This window comes from Myotis nattereri (assembly GCF_964212035.1).
Source record: "Myotis nattereri genome assembly, chromosome: 12".
Taxonomy (NCBI): domain Eukaryota; kingdom Metazoa; phylum Chordata; class Mammalia; order Chiroptera; family Vespertilionidae; genus Myotis; species Myotis nattereri.
Window position 1 is genome coordinate 21,798,331 of NC_138087.1, and position 20,269 is coordinate 21,818,599.

The 20,269-nt window shown below is 41.7% G+C and overlaps 1 protein-coding gene across 2 annotated transcripts in view; it reads right to left on the reverse strand.

Moving 5' to 3' along the window:
- FOCAD (focadhesin) overlaps window positions 1-20,269 on the reverse strand; it is a 287,833-nt gene that overhangs the window by 173,510 nt on the left and 94,054 nt on the right. For both annotated transcript variants that reach the window (XM_081103496.1, XM_081103497.1), the window contains exons 10-11: window positions 17,113-17,315; window positions 7,575-7,832 (exon numbers count right to left, since the gene is read on the reverse strand). In XM_081103496.1, the coding sequence (XP_080959622.1) occupies window positions 7,575-7,832; window positions 17,113-17,315 (461 nt within the window). The remainder of the gene's footprint in view (window positions 1-7,574; window positions 7,833-17,112; window positions 17,316-20,269) is intronic.

Below are 20,269 nucleotides of genomic sequence, written 5' to 3' on the forward strand. Positions count from 1 at the left end.
CCTGGGACAATACTGGCTATTTGTATTAGCTATTACTTTGTTCAAGAAGATAGTTGAGCTTCTAAATGAGTAGACTACGTTAAAGCCTAGGGAGTTGACGTGGATTGCTTCTGTAGATGCAAGAAAACGTTTCCTTAAGTAAGACTCTCCTCCGATTCGAAGGGCTGGCTATGGAAGCCAATGGAAGGGGAAGTCAACTGGCAGCTTCACTTGGGGTTGACTGGCCATGTTAGTAGCAGGGGCCCTTTCCCTTCCCCTTCCCTGTCCACTCACTAAATTAGAAAAAAAAATTTCTGGCAATGGTGGAGTTCAGCGTACTTTCCCCTTGAGCAGAATTCCTCATGCCTGTTATGAAATTCAGTTACCACAAAATCCGACTCCCCTCTGGGTCCTTCCCGACACTAGAAGCCAATCCAAGGCAGGTCTCAACCAGCAGACAGAGCTACTGTTACCTGGCATTCCAGTGGAGCAGACAGACTCCACTGTTGTCAGTGCAGGATCGGGCCCCATCCTCACCACCCCTCACACTTCACCTCATTCTTTCAGATACTCATCGTTCAGTGACACAAGACAAGTGGCTTCTGTTCAAGTATATTAGTAAGATAGTAAGTGTCACAGTGACGTAGAATTGAACTGAAAATCACAATCAAACCATTTTTTCAGTGAGAACTGTAAGCAATTTTCAATCTGTAGGCTCCTCGGGAGAGAGTCAGCCCCATAGTACCACAATTTCAGGAAAAGCAAGAAATTGACACAGAACTGTCTCACCGAGTGCTCTCGGCTTTCTGCAAAAACAAAAACAATCCAAAATGGCACAACATTAAACAGTTCAAATGCCAGCTGAAAACATGGATTCTAGACATATCTATGTGGATTTTGTAAAGAGGAAACACACAGTGCCACTGGATGGAACAAACACTCTATTTTGTATTGCGACCCATGTTTCTCTTTGTCTAATTGCTTTGTGCTGACCAGCTCATCCCAATTTTGCCCCAGGCATAACCGAGGGGATAGCAGTACAGTCCTCCTTATCTGCAAAGCTCTTTATTAAAAGGACTGTCCATTTAGGCTTCTTTTTGCTGTTGTGAGGAGCAACCAGACTTCAGGAAGCCGACCGACCTCGGGGGGTAGCAATTCATAGAACCTGGCGACAATAGAACAGAGTGCAGAGCGTCCAAAGAAAGACTCTTTGTGCAAGTCCTCTTATAGAATATATTTCCTCCTTTTCTCACAGCAGTAACTTACAGACCATTAAATCTCACACATTTCCTTTTCATTTTCCATGTTAAAATATGGCTTATGACCCAGAGCATTACTATCACAGGATTCTACCTTGAAAGTCAGCTTTCTATTTGATAATATATGACTTTTAAACGACCAGCATGTCATGGGCCATGAACCTAGCCACATAAGTGATTTCAAATGGCTCAGAAGTGTATACATTTTTACAAATGGAACAAATTAAGGCCTGAAAACATTAAAGGATAAAATAAAATTATCGAAGATTGCAACTGTTCCATTAAGCAAGACCTTTAGCTAGACTTAACCACCAATATGCAAAATCGAAGAGTCCGCAGAGTTGTAAAATGCAAGTTAAATCAAAATTAAAAACAAAAAACCACAAAGCTATCTCCACTTCCAAAAAAGAGAAGCAAGCGAGGAGGAAGGGTTTGAAAGAGGCATTGAGTTTCACAAAGCTTAACTTGTTAAGCTCCGCAGTGAGGGAAGGTTTGAAGGAAGGAACTTGTGGTTCTCTGAAGTCAAAGCTTATTACCCTTTCCTCTTTGGCACATTGCATTTTATAAATCAGTCAAAAGAAACTGATCTGCCTTATACAAAGTATTTAGAGCTAGTCCATTGAAGTAGACATACTAAGCTATTACAAGATTTTATTTAAACCATCTCGGCCTATGTAAAAAATTACGAATCTTTGTGGTTAATGTTCAATTCAGATAAAACACATTTTCTTAAGTTCTAAAATCACTAACAAGTATTCTTAATTTCCAAAAGAGAATATAATCTTTTGTCAGGGGTTCTCCCTACATTTATTTATAAGACATATTATTAAGCATCGAATGATTCCTATAAGGCTCTTGTAGAATCACTCAGCCATGTGAAAAAAGCTTCCACCAACATCTCTATTATTCTCTAGGGCAGCGGTTCTCAACCTGTGGGTCGCGACCCCTTTGGGGGTCAAAGGACCCTTTTACCGGGGTCGCCTAAGACCATCGGACAACACATATATAATTACATATTGTTTTTGTGATTAATCACTATGCTTTAATTATGTTCAATTTGTAACAATGAAAATACATCCTGCATATCAGATATTTACATTACAATTCATAACAGTAGCAAAATTACAGTTATGAAGTAGCAACGAAAATAATTTTATGGTTGGGGGTCACCACAACATGAACTGTATTAAAGGGTCGTGGCATTAGGAAGGTTGAGAACCACTGCTCTAGGGTATAATGCTTCAGATGGAGAAACCTCAATACGGACAGCTATAGGGAAGCCACAGTTAATAAGTAGCTAATATTAAAAATAATTATATAAAGTTTTATATTTAATGTTAATAATTACATACTAATTAGCTAATAAGTTAATATAATACATCTAAGCTAATAGATATCCAGAGGTAAATAATATCCCTTTCTTCTCAAGGAGTCAGGGGCCAGAGAACATGGTGGGGGATTAGTGAGGGGCATCCCAGCAAGTTAGAGTTTACCTGAAGCTGCCAGAGGGAAGATGGGTGGAATTACCGGAAGCTAAAATCACAGTTGGCAAAGAACTACACATACAATCCAGAATGAAAGGGAGAGATGAGAAGAAAGGAAAGAAAAAGTAAGGTTTCTGGCTGAGAGTCTTAGAAGCCAGACACCATCAGGTGTATAGAATGGGTTGAGGAAGTACAACCCATGTGCTATCACCTGGTGAGTCTGTATTAGTGGCACCCAGTGCAGCTCAGAGCAGGTGTGGTTCTCACTAAATGAGAGGTCACAGCGTTGGGCTCTTGTGAATGGAGAGGTAAGAGGTCAATCAATACTCGCTGAGTAACTGAGAGTTACTAACCTCTTCTTAAGGAGGTTACGTCAACCTCGGACATTTCCAAATTGTCCACAGTCACGTTACACAGTTTGGTCAATCCCTGTCTAAGGGTTTGAAATATGATTTAATATTGCCCAGAAAAAGCTATAAATTAAAGTTCAGAAAAATGTCCTCATTTAGTCTTGGGGTCCACATTATCCTTTAATTAACTCAGAGCCTATTTTAACATTCATTGCCATTGATGTCACACCAGATGTGACCAGATCCTGGACAAATTAGAGGTAGTAAATAGCCCTCCTCCTCTGAAGAGGAAAGAATAGGCCAACTAGACTTCACTGTACATGGGCCTAGAAGCCATGTGCTTCGATTGGCATCAGGCATCTCTGAAGACAGCCTGAATGATTTACTTCTAAAAAAAAAAAAATCACACACACACACACACCACTCCTCACTGTTATCAGAAAGGCAGTAACTGATACATAAATATAACCCAAAAGCATGTGAGCCTATCAACTGTTGCTTCCAGAAAAAAAGAACACACACAAATGAAGGAAATGGACGGCACTCCATTTATTATAAGCGTAGACTCTGATATGGAAACCTCTCTCCAAACTAAATCAAAGTGTTGACAACTTTTAAGACCCATGGAAATGCACACAGGATTCTCATTCTTGGATCTCTCCCCAGAACACTCCACGACACTCCCTCAACAGTGCAACAGGCACTTAACTTTTACTGAGCGCGGCCTGACCGGAGCTTGTAGCTCTGCAAAGTAAGTCTCATGTCCGCAGAAGAAAACTATAGGGATTATTAGTAACTACTGACATTTCTACATCTAGGGGAAAAAAGTTCCTTACTACTTTTTTTTACTACTTGATTTATTGCTGCGGCTTTGGGTAACTATCTAGTTATTTTAACATCATCTGTATCCAGTTAACTCTAAAATGGTGTGCACAAGGCCAAGTTCCCTTCAGACTACTTCGCTTCATAATCTTCCACAGTCCTAAATGTATTAAACCTAATGGAAAATGCATGCCACAGGGGAACCCCGTGAGAGACGAAGGATAAAAACTTATGGGGGAAGAGGGATCCATCAAAGTACATGACAAGTAAGAAGTAACAGAACCACATGTTTTTTAAAAGCACATTTTCTTATCATCATTAACACTAATGGACATTATTAGTGTTAGTATTGATATATTGATCATTTGTATTACTATTAATTAGTACTACTAAAAATAATTTCTATTAATACTTCAGAACCATAATAACAGTAATGCCAAAACATACTTCAGGTATGGTACATCTCTATCAATATTTGTTACATAAAACACAATTCTTAGGTAAGTATTCTGCAGGCCAGCAGATTCTACTATAGAAGGTAAGTGATCATCGAAACAGGTGAAGTCAACCTCTAAACTCCTACTCTCACCTATTGACTTAGCTTCTGTTTATTAGCAGTCTAAGACTTTTCTTTACTATCAACTCGCTCATAAATTTAAGCCAAATGATTGCTTATATGTAATATAGCTTCTTTCTAAAAGTGAGGAAAAAAATAAGCATGCATGAAATATGAAAACATTTCATGTAATCTTGTTAACTTAAATAGATAATACTCCTCCAGTAATAAATTACAACCCTAACTTGTTTCGATTGAATCTACTTCAAGTACTTCCTCACAATTAGAAAACTTGCTTTTTCAAAATATTCAGTCTTCTTTTTTTGGCTGCTTTCCCTTGTAGCTAAAGGCCTGTGAAATGATATGATCTGGTCACTTCATAAAGAAAAGTGAGGACAAACACTATCTCCTACTTCTGGGGCATTTATTTTGTTCTTTTCAAAACACCTCCACTTTCAAGTTCTTATTGATGACATAGCCTTTGCTTCTGCATGGATTTGTATTCATTACAGTTAAACATTTGACCTCACCATTCCTCTTAACAAGCACAACTACACTAGGTATCTGTTCTATTTGCTTTCAAAACTAAGAAGTAATCAACAGAGGTGTAACATATTGACTTCAATTTATGGTACTGCTTCTTGATGAACATTTGTTGCATAAATAAATGAACCTGGATCGCCACTCTAGTGCTTCCCAACCTTTCCCATGTGTATAAGAATATTGGAGTAAGTAAATGAACACCAGGTGGCCAGAAGCTACCAGCTAAGGACGCTGGCATCCTGAACTTAGGCAACTACCAGGCTACCTGAGAGCTGAGAGGTGGGAGAACAATGTTAGCACACCTGCAACTCGGTTATAGCAGTTCAGTGTCCTCAAAATGCTAACTATGAAATTCTTCTCCAAATTTTTTTCCTACTTTGCATACTCCTACTTTTTTTTTTTTTTAACCAGGAAACTATTTTTTCTTTGAAGACTCATCCCTCCCTCATTCCTCAGAATCCTGGTGGCATAGATGAGGTCAGGACCCTGACACCTCACTTGCCTCCATTCTACCAAGGATAACCAATTCAAAGCCCCCGTCCTGCCATGATGGTTGATCCAGGGTGAGCACATGGCCCAGGCAAAGCCAATCCACACTCTCTACAACTCTCTTCCTTTTAGGTTGGAAATTTTAGGTTAAAAAGCTTTGGCCTTCCAACTAAGTCACAGAGGAAGGAAAGAAATTGTGCAATGAATACACTGTCTGGGCCATGGCTGTCCTAAATTCTAGAGCAAATAAAAACAGTTTAGATACAAGATGCTACTTGCACCCAAAGTATCTCTCTAGAATTTCAAAGACTCAATGAATTTCCTGAGTATCAACACATATGTATTGTATGCAATACATGTTTCCTATCAGTGGCACACGCAGATCAGGTAACCTACTGTCTGACTTCTTTAGGTATCTCCAGACATTATCTGGGTGATACCTATTCTAAAGAGATTATCCTACAAAGTGTAAACACTGAAAGCAAACATTTGGTAGAAGCGAGATCACTAGGGAAGGTGAAGGGAGAAATAAAGTAGGAAGGAAGTTGAAATGAGTCCACCATACAAACACCAGGAGGCAAAGGTCCTTTGAGTACATTACATGCCCATTTGCAGAATCAGACCCAAGGAAAAGCCTTTGTGCGAGAGCAGCAGTTATTTTCTTGACAAAAAGGAATGAGCATGACGAGTTGGAGACAAAAAGGAATTCCAAACACACTAACTTCACATCTTAAATAAACATTTACCCCCCTACACCACATTTTTTTTTCCTATAGGAACACAATTTTCCTTAAAGAGATGGACTTTTTCCTCACCATGCTTAAAAAGAAATACAAGCACAGATGCCAATAAACAGAAAATAATAAAAATACCACACCGACTTGGTTAGAAAACCCCTCAGAGGAAATGAATTCTACAGATCCTATCCAATGGGGGGAAAAATTACAGAGTACTATGCTAAATATATAGCTCATTTAGCTGCTATAGAAAAAGAAGGAACTTTTACCAGTTGCAACAACATGGATGGACCTGGAGAGCATTATGCTAAGTGAAGTAAGCCAGTCAGAGAAAGATAAATATCACATGATCTCACTCATTTGCTGAATATAATGAACAACATAAACTGATGAACAAAAATAGATCCAGAGACAGAAAAGCACTGAACGGACTGTCAAACCTCAGAGGGAAGACAGGGGAGGGCGGAGGGGTGAGTGAGTGTGTGTGTGTGTGTGTGTGTGTGTGTGTGTGTGTGTAAGAGATCAACCAAAGGACTTGTATGCACACATATTAGCATAACTAATGAACACAGACACTGGGGTGGCGGGGGCTTGTTCTGGGGGGTGGGAGTGGCTGGGGAGATGTTGATGGGGGGAAAAGGAGATATATGTAATACTTTAATCCGGGGTCCTCAAACTTTTTAAACAGGAGGCCAGTTCACTGTCCCTCAGACCGTTGGAGGGCCGGACTATAGTTTAAAAAAAAACTATGAACAAATTCCTATGCACACTGCACATATCTTATTTTGAAGTAAAACACCAAATGTTTTCGGCAGGCTGCATGTGGCCCGCGGGCCGCAGTTTGAGGACCCCTGCTTTAAACAATAAATTTAAGAAAAAGGTGGGGGCGGGGGGCTTTAGTAATGTCTGACTACTTATTACACTCCAATTCCGTGCAGATAGCAAGAATGACTATCTTCACGTCCCAGAATGTTGATCAATGCCATATGGCAAGGAACCAATACTTTCTAGTTTATTAATTTACTGAATAAAGATAGGATCAAATTGCAACATTAAGAAGTAGTTAATGCCTATCAGATAGGCACCTTTAAACTCAATTATTTTGCATCTATCTTAAAAGATCAATATTAGAATGAAAGGATATGCATCTTAAATAGGCTGCAAGAGTTAACAAAAGAACTTCAAATTAGCAAATCCACCAATAGACAAAAATGCTAAAATAGCATCATGGGAGATTTCCTTGCAAAGTATGCTTTCATTAAAGAAATATTTGCATACATAACTCAGAGTAAGGAGAGGAAACAACAGATTGGGATAGGGACAGGAAATAAAAGGGAAAGAAAGCCTTTCTTTACCTGACAGGAATCTGCTTGGGCTAATTCTGTGGTGACCTTCAGTATTTGGCGAAGATTTTGTCCTTTATCTCCAACAAGGAGGTGAACCAGCAGCAGAAGAACATGCACAGGGATCATTGTAGTAATAGGGAGCAAGGACTCTACAGAAGCCAGCCAGTCACTCGCTGCAGATTCGTCTCGCAGTACTTCAAGGATCCTCCAGGTTGCAAATACTGAAGCATATGTGCTAGAAATGGGGAGCGCAAGCTTAAAGGGCAGCTGAAAAATAAAAGCATAAAAAGGTATGAAGAAAATGAGGTAAATATATTGGTCAGAAATATATTTCCTGACATGCATGTATGTTTTATATTTCATAATAAGAAATCAATCCTTCCAACAAAATGAGTACAGAATTTTCAATGCTTTCTGCAAACTCTGCACATAGAGCTAATGGAATTACACAAGGAGAAAACAGTTGTTATAAGAAACTCTGGAACAGTTTGCACTACTTTTCCTCTTATTTACTATTTGTTCCCAGTTAAGGCAGAAAAAAACAAAAAGGATCAATAAATAAGACCCAGAGGCAACACCGTTTGGAAAAGCCATTATCACTAAGAAAGGATTCACCAACGAGAGGAAAGATACAAAAAAAACCCACACAAATGAAAAACATTGCATTTGCCCAGCTTCAGACCCTGGTAAGAGGCAGCCTGGACTACGGGGACCAGGCTGAAACCGGCTCTCCAACATCCCCCAGGAGTCCCAGATTGCGAGAGGGCAGTTTTCGGGTGACGCACCCCAGAATCGGGCTCCCTCCTCTCTGGTTTGGGGTATGTCACCTAAGAACTGCAACTGCCAAGTCACTGTAGCTCTGCAGCTCCTGTGTTGAGCATCTGCTTGCTCCCTGGTAGTCAGTGCGTATCATAGCTACCGGTTGGAGCGTCTGCCTCCTGGTAGTCATTGCACATCATGGCTACCAGCAGGTTGGCCGGTTGCTTAGGCTTTTATATATATAGATATGTGTACACACACACACACACACACACACACACACATAATTTAATAATTTTAGAGAGGAAGGGAGAGGGAGAGAGAGAGAAAAACATGAATGATGAGAATTACTGATTGGCTGCCTCCTGAAAGCCCCCTCCTGGGGATTGAGCCCACAACCCAGGCATTTACCCTTGACTGGAATTGAACCTGGGACCCTTCAGTCTGCAGGCCGACACGCTACCCACTGAGCCAAACTGGCTAGGGCATTACCAATTACATTTTTTAAGGGTGGAGTGGGATACTACATATTTGTATTTGCTTGTATATGCAAAGGTAAGTAACTACACAAATAAAAAAGGCAACTAATATACATCAATTTTCATTTTCTATTTGCAAGAGTGGAAACTGGACAACTTAGAATCAGGATGAGAAAGAGACTACACACTGTACACCATTTTATAACTTTAAATTACTGTTATGTATTATAATGTATTAAAATCATAATTTAAAAAATTAAATATCTAAGTTTATTATAGCTCTCTTTCTCTCCAAATACACCTTTTCCCCCAAAAATGCAATTCATTAGAGATTACAATCCATTTCTTTAGACTAAGAACACAGCATTGGGCATGAGATTTGAAAGACGAGGACTCAGCACAGCCATGGCAACAACTGGCTGTTATACAATCTCTGAGACTTGCTTTTTGTATTTGTAAAACGGAAGTTATGACTACCTTCCTGTCAAGATTACTGAGGTAGGTAATAATACAATATGAATTAAGCACCTAGCACAGTATCTAAAGTTGCAAAATACAGGAAATATTATCACTGTCATCTTTAGGAGAGAAAAATACAACTGGTAGATAGGAGTATAAAAGAAAATAATTGGAAATCACCAGAAACAATAAGTCAAAAGCAGCAACATCACACAGACATGTAACAGTCAACATACTGAACAGAAAAGCAATCCTACTTTACTTGAACTATTATGTCCAGCTTAGGCTCTGGGTTTTGCTGGTTTGTTTGCAGGAGAAGGGCACGGTGTTGAATAAGATATCACAGGACAACCTCCCTGGCCCAGTGAGGGACGGGTGTGGTTCCCTGGCACAATCCCAAGGCGAGGACGCAACAAAGGTTTTCTCTCAGTACCAGCCACCAAATCCTGGCCCCCCAGCCTATGGAAGGGCCTGTAAATGTGCTATTGGGCTGTGTTTTAGAGAAGAAAGTGGCTGTTTGAAAATAAAATGTTTATGTTAAGTGAATTATATCTCTATAAAAAATAAAACCATATCAAAAATAACTGCATTTCAATAAATATTAAATGGTTATAAAGCATCCTTTACAGATATAAAAGAATTGGGAAGCTTTATTTTAACAAAGCTTTTAATAAAAGTGTTTAGGTGTGCTGGGGTCCAACCCCAGCAGGTCCAGGGGTCCCCAAAGGTGTGGATGGAGTCGGCAAAGAAGGAATGACACGGAGAGGGCATTCAGATGATCATCATAGCGAGGTTCTCTAGCCAGGATCTCCAGCCAAGTTCTGGTCTGGATCTCCAGAGAGGTTCTGCTTAGGATCTCCAGCCAGGTTCTGTGTCCATGTTCTCTTGCTAGGTTCTCCAGGTTCTCCAGCCAGGTTCTGTAGCCATGTTCCCTCGCTAGGTTCTCCAGCCAGGTTCTGTGTCCATGTTCTCTTGCTAGGTTCTCCAGGTTCTCCAGCCAGGTTCTGTAGCCATGTTCCCTCGCTAGGTTCTCCAGCCAGGTTCTGTCCAGGTTCTCCAGCCAGGTTCAGTCGCCAGGTTCAGTCACCAGGTTCTAGTCAGGTTCTCTTGCCAATTTCTGTAGTCAGGTTCAGTCCAGGATCTTTTGCCATGTTCTCTCGCTAGGTTCTGTCTCTAGGTTCTGAGGCCAGTTTCTGTCCAGGATCTTTTGCCATGTTCTCTCCAGCGAAGTTCTTCTGTCTCTAGAGAACGTTCTGTGTAGGTTCTGTGCCAATTTCTGTCTCTCTTCGTTCTGTCTTCTTACATGTGTATTTATACCAGTTGATTCCAATCCTATCAATCTCTATTCCAAAGGTTAGGGCATTTCTTATCTCCATTCCAGGGAGTAAAGATTATGTAGCTTAAGCATGATTGTTCGTAAAGTGATTAATTACCCACCTGGCACTTAGTTAAGAGGTTTTATTCCCTCCCTAACTTCAAGGGAAAATCCCTACCTGGGGAAACAACCTTTCTCAGAGACCTTGGTTAAAACACATAGTGCCAAGAAGGTGAGCAAACATGTTAAGAACAGTATGCCATATATGCCAGGTCCCTTGAAACAGCAAGCATGGACTGGCTCCCGGCATAGGTGTGTTAAATATTTAACAATAAGACAGACATCTATAGCAGTACTTCTTTGTCTAAAATTGTAAAGACAGGTGAAAATAAATATTTCCATTAACTTTAAAGAATAATACCCATCTATCACAGTAATTAAACAGGCTTAACAAAGGTAGAGCCTAGAGCCTGGTCAGTGTTGTTCAATGGTTAGAGTATGGCATAGACCTTCACTTCCATTCACCAGAACTGGGCTGCTGAGAACTCCTTAAGTTCTAAATCAGACACTAAGTCAGAGTCACCAGTCTAAAATGAACTGATAGAAATAAAAACAACAGAGGTCTTTCTACAAAGGTCTTTCTGTAATAAATCAAGATGGTGAAATGATCTGAGTATACATTCCTCATTGAACAGAAATTTCCTGATTGTGATTACTGAAAACAAAACTAATAATTTCAACCACCTGTTATTTAAACAGAAGGAAGCACAAAGACTCTTGTTTTATTAATTACTAAAAAATTCTCATTATAACAGGTCTACTATGCCGATGAAACAAAATATGGTCTTGATATTATTCTGCAATATAAAAGAAAGAAATCCTGCCATTGGCAACAACATGGATGAACTTTGAGGGCATTGTGCTAAGTGAAATAAGTCAGACAGAAAAAGACTAATACCATATGACTTCACTTATATATGAAATCTAAAAACAAACAAAATGACCTAATAGCTACAGAGAACGGATTGGTGGTTGCCAGAGGCAGGGGATGGGATGAAAAGGTGACAAAATAGGAAAAGTGAATTAAAAGGTACAAGTTTCTGGTTATAAAATAAATAATTCCTGGAATGTAATGTAAAACATGGTGACTATAGTTAATACTGTGTTGTATAATTAAAAGTAGAGTAGGTCTCAAAAGTTCTCATCACACACACACAAAAATTGTAATTGTGTGTGATGATGGATGTTAACTAGATTCATTGTAGTGATCATTCTTCAAAATATATATACCAGTGTCCCAGTGCACAAATTTGTGCATATTGAAAGGAAATTACCTAGAAGAAATATTTTAATATCACTATTTGCCCTTTCTCTATAATAGAAGTGTCAATCAAATTCACGATTGACAATGACATCAAAACACACATGTGTGATTGGTGCCAGCAAGAGCTTTATATATATATCACGCATGCGCAAGTCAACTTAGCCTTTTATAGATATAGAATAAACTTGCTTAATTAGACCTGCTTTCTGATTTAGCTAAACCTTTTCTAGCCCAGTGAAATACCCTGAATTCTCTTTCAGATAATTGTCAGCAACACAGCAGTAAATATCAACATGAAGCAGATTATTATTGTAGATCACGCAGGGAGAACAAACAGTGGAATATTTAACTACAGCAGTGTTTGACTATATTCTGTGCAGTGAGAAAACCTGAAGTCATTTTCAAGGTACACCATTTCTTACTTCTTTTCAGTTGGGTCAAGTTTCTAAACTTTCTATATCTCTGTTTTCCGGCTAATGAAAAGAAAATAGGATTCTACCAAGTCTCCTATCTACCTATTCCAGGGCTTCTGTGAGGTGCAAATTAAATGAGGCACGTGAAAACACTTCATAAACATTTGGTTAAACTGTAAAATGTTTGCAGCAAGTTGGGTTCCTGGGCTGAAGAAACTGCAAGAAGGCTAGTTGCTAGGGAGAGGAAACTGAGTATTGCTATGTGACGTCATTACCCGGACAGTCAGATAGTTAGCATATTAGCCTTTTATTTATATACTAGAGGCCCGGTGCACAAAAATTTGTGCACTTGAGGGGAAGGGGGGGTCCCTCAGCCTGGCCAGTGCCCTCTCGCAGTCTGGGATCCCTCGGGAGATAACGACCTGCTGGCTTAGGCCTGCTCCCGGGTGGCAGAGGGCAGGCCCAATCCCTAGGTGCAGCCCCTGGTCGGGCTCAGAGCAGGGCCGATTGGGGAGTTGGGGCGCCGCCCCTGTCATGCACAGAGCAGGGCGGATCAGGAAGTTGCGATGCCACCCTCAATCACGCTCAGGGTAGGGCCGATTGGGGGGTTGGGGCACCTCCCCCTGTCACACTCAAGGCAGGGTCGATGGGCAGGTTACGGTGCCACTCCCTGTCATGCACAGAGTAGGGCCAATCAGGGGGATGGGGAGCTCCCCCCTGTCACTCATAGAGCAGGTCCCATCAGGGGGGTTGGGGCTCCGTACCCTGTCACGCACAAAGCAGGGTTGATCAGGGGGTTGGGGAGCTCGCCCGTCACGCACAGAGCAGGGCTGATCAGGGCGTTGGGGAGCTCCCCCCTGTCACTCACAGAGTAGGGCCGATGGGAAGGTTATGGCTCTACCCCGTCACACACACAGCAGGGCCCATGGGGGGCGGTTGGGGCGTCACCCTCTATCACCCACAGAGCAGGGCCTATCAGGGGGTTGGGACACCGCAGCCTGTCACACACAGAGCCGCAGGGCAATCAGGAGTTTGGGGGGCTCCCCCCTATCAGGCACAGAGCAGGGCTTATCAGGGGGTTGGGGTGCCTTCCCCTGTCACGAACAGAGCAGGGCCAATAGGGAGATTGTGGCCCCGCCCCCTGTCACACACAGAGCCACAGGGCGATCAGGGGGTTTGGGCGCTGCCCCCTGTCATGCTGATCCCGGTGCCGGGAGGCCTCTCGGCTCCACTGATCCCAGTGCTGGGAGGCATATTACCCTTTTACTATATAGGATAGAGGCCTGGTGCACGGGTGGGGGCTGGCTGGTTTGCCCTGAAGGGTGTCCTAGATCAGGGTGGGGGTCCCCACTCGGGTGCCTGGCCAGCCTGGGTGAGGGGATGCTGGCTGTTTGCAGCTGGTCACACACCCTTCAGGGTGGCGGTCCCCACTGGGGTGCCTGGCCAGTCTGGGTGAGGGGCTGAGGGTTGTTTTTAAGCTGGCAGGTGACTGAAACTCCCAACCGCTTGTTTTTTTCTTTTTTTTTTTTTTATTCTGGGCCAGCTTTAGCTCTGAGGCTTGGCTCCAGCTCTTAGGCCTCCGCTGCTGAAAGCAGGTTTCTGGCCTTTGTTTACCATCTGTATTTGAAACAATGTTGCAATCCTGCTGGCTGAAGCCAGGCCGACTAAAGCAGGTTTCTGGGGTTTTGTTTAGCTTCTATATTTGTAACAATGTTTCAAACTGCAAGCTCAGAGGCCGGCAAGGCAGGCGGGGAACGTTGGTTTCCTCCGTCACTGAAGCAAGCAAGCCTCATGTTCGCTTTAAGCTGCCTGGCTGACGGCCACCATCTTGGCTGGCAGTTAATTTGCATATTGCCCTGATTAGCCAATGGGAAGGGTAGTGGTTGTACACTAATTACCATATTTCTCTTTTATTAGATAGGACATTATATATATATATCTATATCTATATATATCTATATCTATATCTATATCTAGATATAGATATAGATATAGATATCTATCTATCTATCTATAGATGGCCAGTGCACATCATGGCAGCTCCTGCATTGAGTGTCTGCCCCCTGGTGGTCAGTGCATGTCATAGCTACCGGTCGGACAGACACTTAGCCTTTTTTATATATAGATATCAAACTATAATATTGTACACCGAAACTAATATAATGCTACATGTGACAAACAATGACTCAGATATAAAGAATGCAAAGATAAACTAGGATGTTATCTCTTGCTGTAAGTATGTGGAAAGTAGAAAAGTATTTAACAACTGGCTAAATATTTTTAATTTTCTGCTCTACGGTCAGCTAAAAATGATAAAGCAGAAACAGGGTGGGAAAAATACAAAAATTTCAACAATTGTTGCAATTTAAATATCAACATGCTTAGAAAATAAAGGCAAAGCATGAATAGGGCCAAGATTCTTCCCCTCAGTGAGCTCATAGCATAGCTAGAGGTACAAATATGCAATCCCTAAACTAAGCATAACATCCTATATAACCAAAGCCTAATATGCTAAGTGTCTGGTCGTCCATTCGTTCATTCAACCAATCAAAGCGTAATATGCTAATGATATGCTAAGGCCACTCAACCACTCACTATGACTTGCACTGACCACCAGGGGGCAGACAGTCAACTGGTTGACCAGTCCCTATCATGTGCACTGACCACCAGGGGGCAGTTTCTCCAAAGGTTAGCTTGCTGCTGGGGTCCGCCCGATTGAGACTGAGCTAGATGGACCGGAGGTGCCCTGGAACCCTCCGCCGGTCCCTCCCTGGCTGGCCAACATCCCATGTCCCTCCCCGGCCCCGATCATGAACTGGTGGGGTCCCTTGCCCTGGCCTGCACCCTCTTGCAATCTGGGACCTCTCGGGGGATGTCAGAGAGCCAGTGGGGAATTCATGATCCCGCTGGTGCATGAATTCATCCACTGGTCCTCTAGTTATTGAGTAAAATGCTAGGGACGCAAAGAAGAGTAATGAATTCTGACTCGGGGAGGCTGAGAACTTTTAGCTGGGTCTTGAAGAATGAATAGGTCAGGCAAAGAAGACAAAAAGCAAAGATTCTGGAAAAAAAACTTGGAGAATTGGGGCATGTTAAATTTATAGGTATGTGTGGAATATAGAGTCCAAGACAGGTGCAGAAGGAAAGCCAAAAATAAACTGTGGTTTAAATTTTTAAAAAGGGTGGCCGGGTGGCTCAGTTGGTTGGAGCACTGTCCTGTGGACCAAAAAGGATGCAAGTTCAATTCCTGGTCAGATAACATATCAAGGTTGCAGGTTCAATTCCCCGATCAGGGTGTGTACGGGAGGCAAATGATTGATGTTTCTCTCTCCCTCTCTCTCTCTAAATATCAACTTTAAAAACACATCCTCACATGGGGATGAAAGGAAAAGGGGAGTGATCATATATCTACTCAAAGCAGCATACTATCATCAGGAGGTTTTTATAGCCCTCAGCATATTCCTTCCTCCTCCCTCTCACCCAGCTGCTGAATAGAAAGCCTCACTATTCATGTGGTTAAATAAGATTCACACACCTGAGCAAATAGTAAGCTGAGTACTTAAGTAGTAGAGTCCTCAGTAAATATCACTTATGATTTAAAGGAACAGAATTTTTAAACATAGTACTTCCTGCCCTGCCCCTAATCCCATGCAGAATCCAATCATTGTTCTGCATGGCCAAGTCAAGGGGGAAGGTAAAAAGCTACTAGAAATTTTCAGCCACATTTTGTACTCCTATCAGGGCAGATGCAAGAACTTCCTTCTCTTAATACAAATCAGTTACAAATATCAAGTTTTAAAGTTTTAGTCAAACAAATAGGATTTAGGGAGCTGCAGGATACATTCAATTTGCCTACAGGCTAGTTTCTGCTGCATGCTCAGAGAGTAACAATGCCTGGATTTTTGCTGCTGGAACATTTAACACTACATGATTAGAGGGATCCACTTTTGCAGATGAAACAACTATGGCACTAGCGTGCATTTATGTAATACCTCTCTCTGTGGAGACTTAAGATGCTTCACCAGTTTTATCTTATTGTAGCCTCATTCAATCTGCATAAGAGTAGTACTTGGAAAGTAAGTTTCACTGAAGGCAAAACTGAAATAGCAAAAGAGAAAAGGTCTGGCAAATACAGGTCTAGGACCCAGCCGCTATCCAGACATTCACAACATACTAATGTAAAAAGCAACAGGAACCGTGACACTGAGTGAGTATGCCTAGCAGGCAGAAAGAGGAATGGAGTGTGACGGGCCTGCCATCTTCCAGGCGAAGGCAGCAGAGGAGGGGCGCACAGAAGACACCAAACCCAGGATGCCAGGAAAGGGGGCCTAAGGTGCCATATTCAAAATGAAATCTTCCTTACGGATCTCAGAGCTTCAGGCATTTGAGGAGACCTCCCACCTTGAACTGTCCCAGATCCAACAACATGCTGCACTTATTAAACAGTGTGACAAGTCCGTCCATGCCCAAGTCAGTGGGAGAAGCCCTTGGTGAAACAGAACTAGTGCCTTCTCTGCAGGATTCCTCGGGACCCTGACTACTAATGTACCTGGGAACTCGAAGAGAAAAAGGATTCTACAGCACTTCCAAAACTTATTTCACAACAGGACTACTGCCTCTCTCCCTGCCCAGGACAATATACTAACATCTACACAACTGCCCAACAATATGGTAAAGTTCACAGATAGAGTTTAAGCCCCACACATACACTCATAAGGAGGTGAGATTACCGGCAGAGACATAACCCCACTTTACCACTTTACTTTTACTTAAGGGAGACAAGGATGGACTTCATTACCTGTTGGTGGTCGTCTCTGTAGCACCCTTGCTGTACCGTTTCTAAAAGCTTCAGGGCCAACTGCTGCCTCGAGGGACCATCTTCATCCGTGGATATGCAGTCTTCCAGGGCCGTAGAGGAAAGTATCTGCAGAACTGGCATGACTAGCAGCAAGGAGGACTTTGGGATTTTCTGACCCTCAGCAAAAGAGAGGAGCTTCAAAGCTATTCATCAAAACAAAAATTCGTGTTTTTACAAACTAATACCACAGTGAAACAAAATGCTATCTTGTTTAAGGGGGATATGCAAGAACTTTCCTTACAACTGGTCACACATATAACTAAGATAATATATCTTATCTTTTTAGAAATAAAAGGAAATTAAATAGTATCCAAAACAAGTTATTTCTGTATATACTGAAAACCTGATGAAACTCTTAGAAAAAAATACATATCATATGTCAGAAAGCATAAAAACTTTTTTCGGTCAGTACAAATTTCTTTAAAATACAATTCAACTTTTGTCCTTGTTCTGTCAGACCCTTCTACTGCCTTCCACAAACAGAGCCAAAAGCCCAGAGTTCCTGCTCAGTGGAGAGCAAGGCCCACGAATGCGCTTCCCTTACAAGCCCAGCTGAGCACTGTATGAGACTAGTAAGTAAACAAGGTGAAGCTGGGCGAGCTTTCCAATTTAATTGCTGAGAAGCAGATCAGGAAAGTTTCAAAGTCCATAACCAGCATAACAGTCAAACCCAGTTTTACAAATGATTCTTTTTTTCTAACATGGACACTCAATTTACACATCAGAACCACACATGCAAATGCACAATGACTTTCTCACATGTATAGTATCTCCTAGGCCCGTGGTCGGCAAGCTGCGGCTCGTGAGCTACAAGTGGCTCTTTGGCCCCTTGACTGTGGCTCTTCCTAAGCCTTAGGAGTCCTCTAATTAAGTTACTAACAATGTACCTACCTATATAGTTTAAGTTTAAAAAATTTGGCTCTCAAAAGAAATTTCAATCGTACTGTTGATATTTGGCTCTGTTAACTAATGAGTTTGCTGACCACTGTTAAGGCTTAAATGTACTTATTTCATGGTTACTGAATGAACCCTTATTTATGATGTTATTTATAGGCTTCTAAGCTAGATTGTCAAAGCAATAAACTGATATCCCCACTATGCCAAAGACAAAAAATTTTATAAGCCTCACGTCAGTGAGTTGCTAGTATTTCATTATTAAATCACTTGGAAGTCAAACCTGAACATAGTATGAAGTATAAATACCTGTTTCTCTAACACTATTAATTTACATTTTTTGTCTAAATATTAGTATTAATCCATTATTGTCTGAGATATGAAAATTCATTATCATTGACAAAGCATGAAATGCATATAATATGAATATTTATATACTCTATTATAAATCTTCCAGGCAATTTTATAACTTGCTATTTACAATCAAGGCTAGGGTTAATATTTAAGAAGCATAATATTATATTAATGCTCTGCATTTTTCAAATGTGAAATAATCAATATACCCTTGGTTATTCTATTTTTTTGAATGCTTGTTCCCAATAATAGTAAACAATAGTTCTTCCTTATTTTTCAAAAGGCATGCTGGCTCAGTAGTTTTCAGTATGATTTCAATCTATTAAGGTAACTTCAAATCAGAGACACTGGTTTAAAAAAACAAAAAGTCTGCTATCCATCAAATAATGAAAGTATTGGGGTGTTTGATCCTATAGCATCCTATTATACATGAACCACAATAAGAGTGTACCTTCAGAATTTAAAAAGTGAGTTCTCTACTGCTTCGGAATTTCTTTTTGTCAAAAAAGAAAATCCATTTATATGAAACTAGAGGCCCAGCATGCAATTGAAATTGCATGAGGTGCCGCCCCACCTCCCGCCATGCAAGGAGGCAACTCCGCGGGGGGCCGGGACTCGCACCCACTCATGCCGCGCCAGCCACCGTGGGAGTCAGGCTGGACCGGCGCCATGGGGGGGGCCGGGCCCACGCCTGACTTGCAGTAGCCCCCGGCCCCCCTGCCTGTGTCTGCTCCGGACCGCCTGAGCTGCCGCACTGGCTCGGGCAGGCCCCCCTGCCTCTGTCTTGGTCTCTGCTCCAGGCCTCACCTGCAAGCACAACCTCCTCCTGTCTGGTCGTGACCCGTTATGGAGTCCCGCCCTAATTTGCATATTACCTCTTTTTATATAGATATATAGATAGATATCCACAAAAGGCAAATTTATAGAGACAGAATGCACATTAATGGTGGGAATGAGGATTAACTATTAAGTGGGCACAAAAAATGCAGGGGGGTGGTGATGGAAATGTTCTAAACCTAGATTGTGGTTCTGGTTGCATAATTCTGTAAATTTCATAAAAAGACACTTTATTGTACATTTTTAAATCTTAGAATTTACGGCAAATAAAATATATCTCAATAAAGCTGTTTAAAAATATGTGGCCGTCAGAAGTAGTAGCACTAGCAAATTACACATGTGGGATGATGCCATGTTCATAGTTATGAGAAAAAAGGCAGAAGTAATTCAGGAAAGGATCAGCGTGGAGGACACAAGTGAGCATAAGGCCAACAGGCAAGGGCAGGGCAGAGATCAAGGCCACAGAGCCAAGGGCCCTCCTCCATGTGCTAAGGCCATTCCCAAGACAGACTGCAAGTGCAGGAGCAATCCACCCTCAAAGTCATGATGAATTAAAATGCCCAGAATAATAGACGACACCAGTGGTCGGCAAACTAATTAGTCAACAAAGCCAAATATCAACAGTACAAAGATTGAAATTTCTTTTGAGAGCCAAATTTGTTAAACTTAAACTATATAGGTAGGTACATTGTTATTAACTTAATTAGGGTACTCCTAAGCTGGCCTTTGCTAAAAACGTCCTCAATCTGATTGAGGTACGTTCCCTGAGGTCGACCCCTTCCAACTCTCCCATCCACACTCGCCTTGTATACTTGTTTCAGATAGAGGAGTGTGGATGGGAGAGTTGGAAGGGGTCGACCTCAGCGAACGTACCTCAAAACAATGTACCTCCCCTGTGCCGCGTCTCCCGTCACCCGACCGATCGACACCCCCCACTTCTTCTAACGCCACTTCTTCAAAATAGACTCGCCCAGGCCGAAAACTGACTTCTGTGCATGGGCCACGAAGTTTC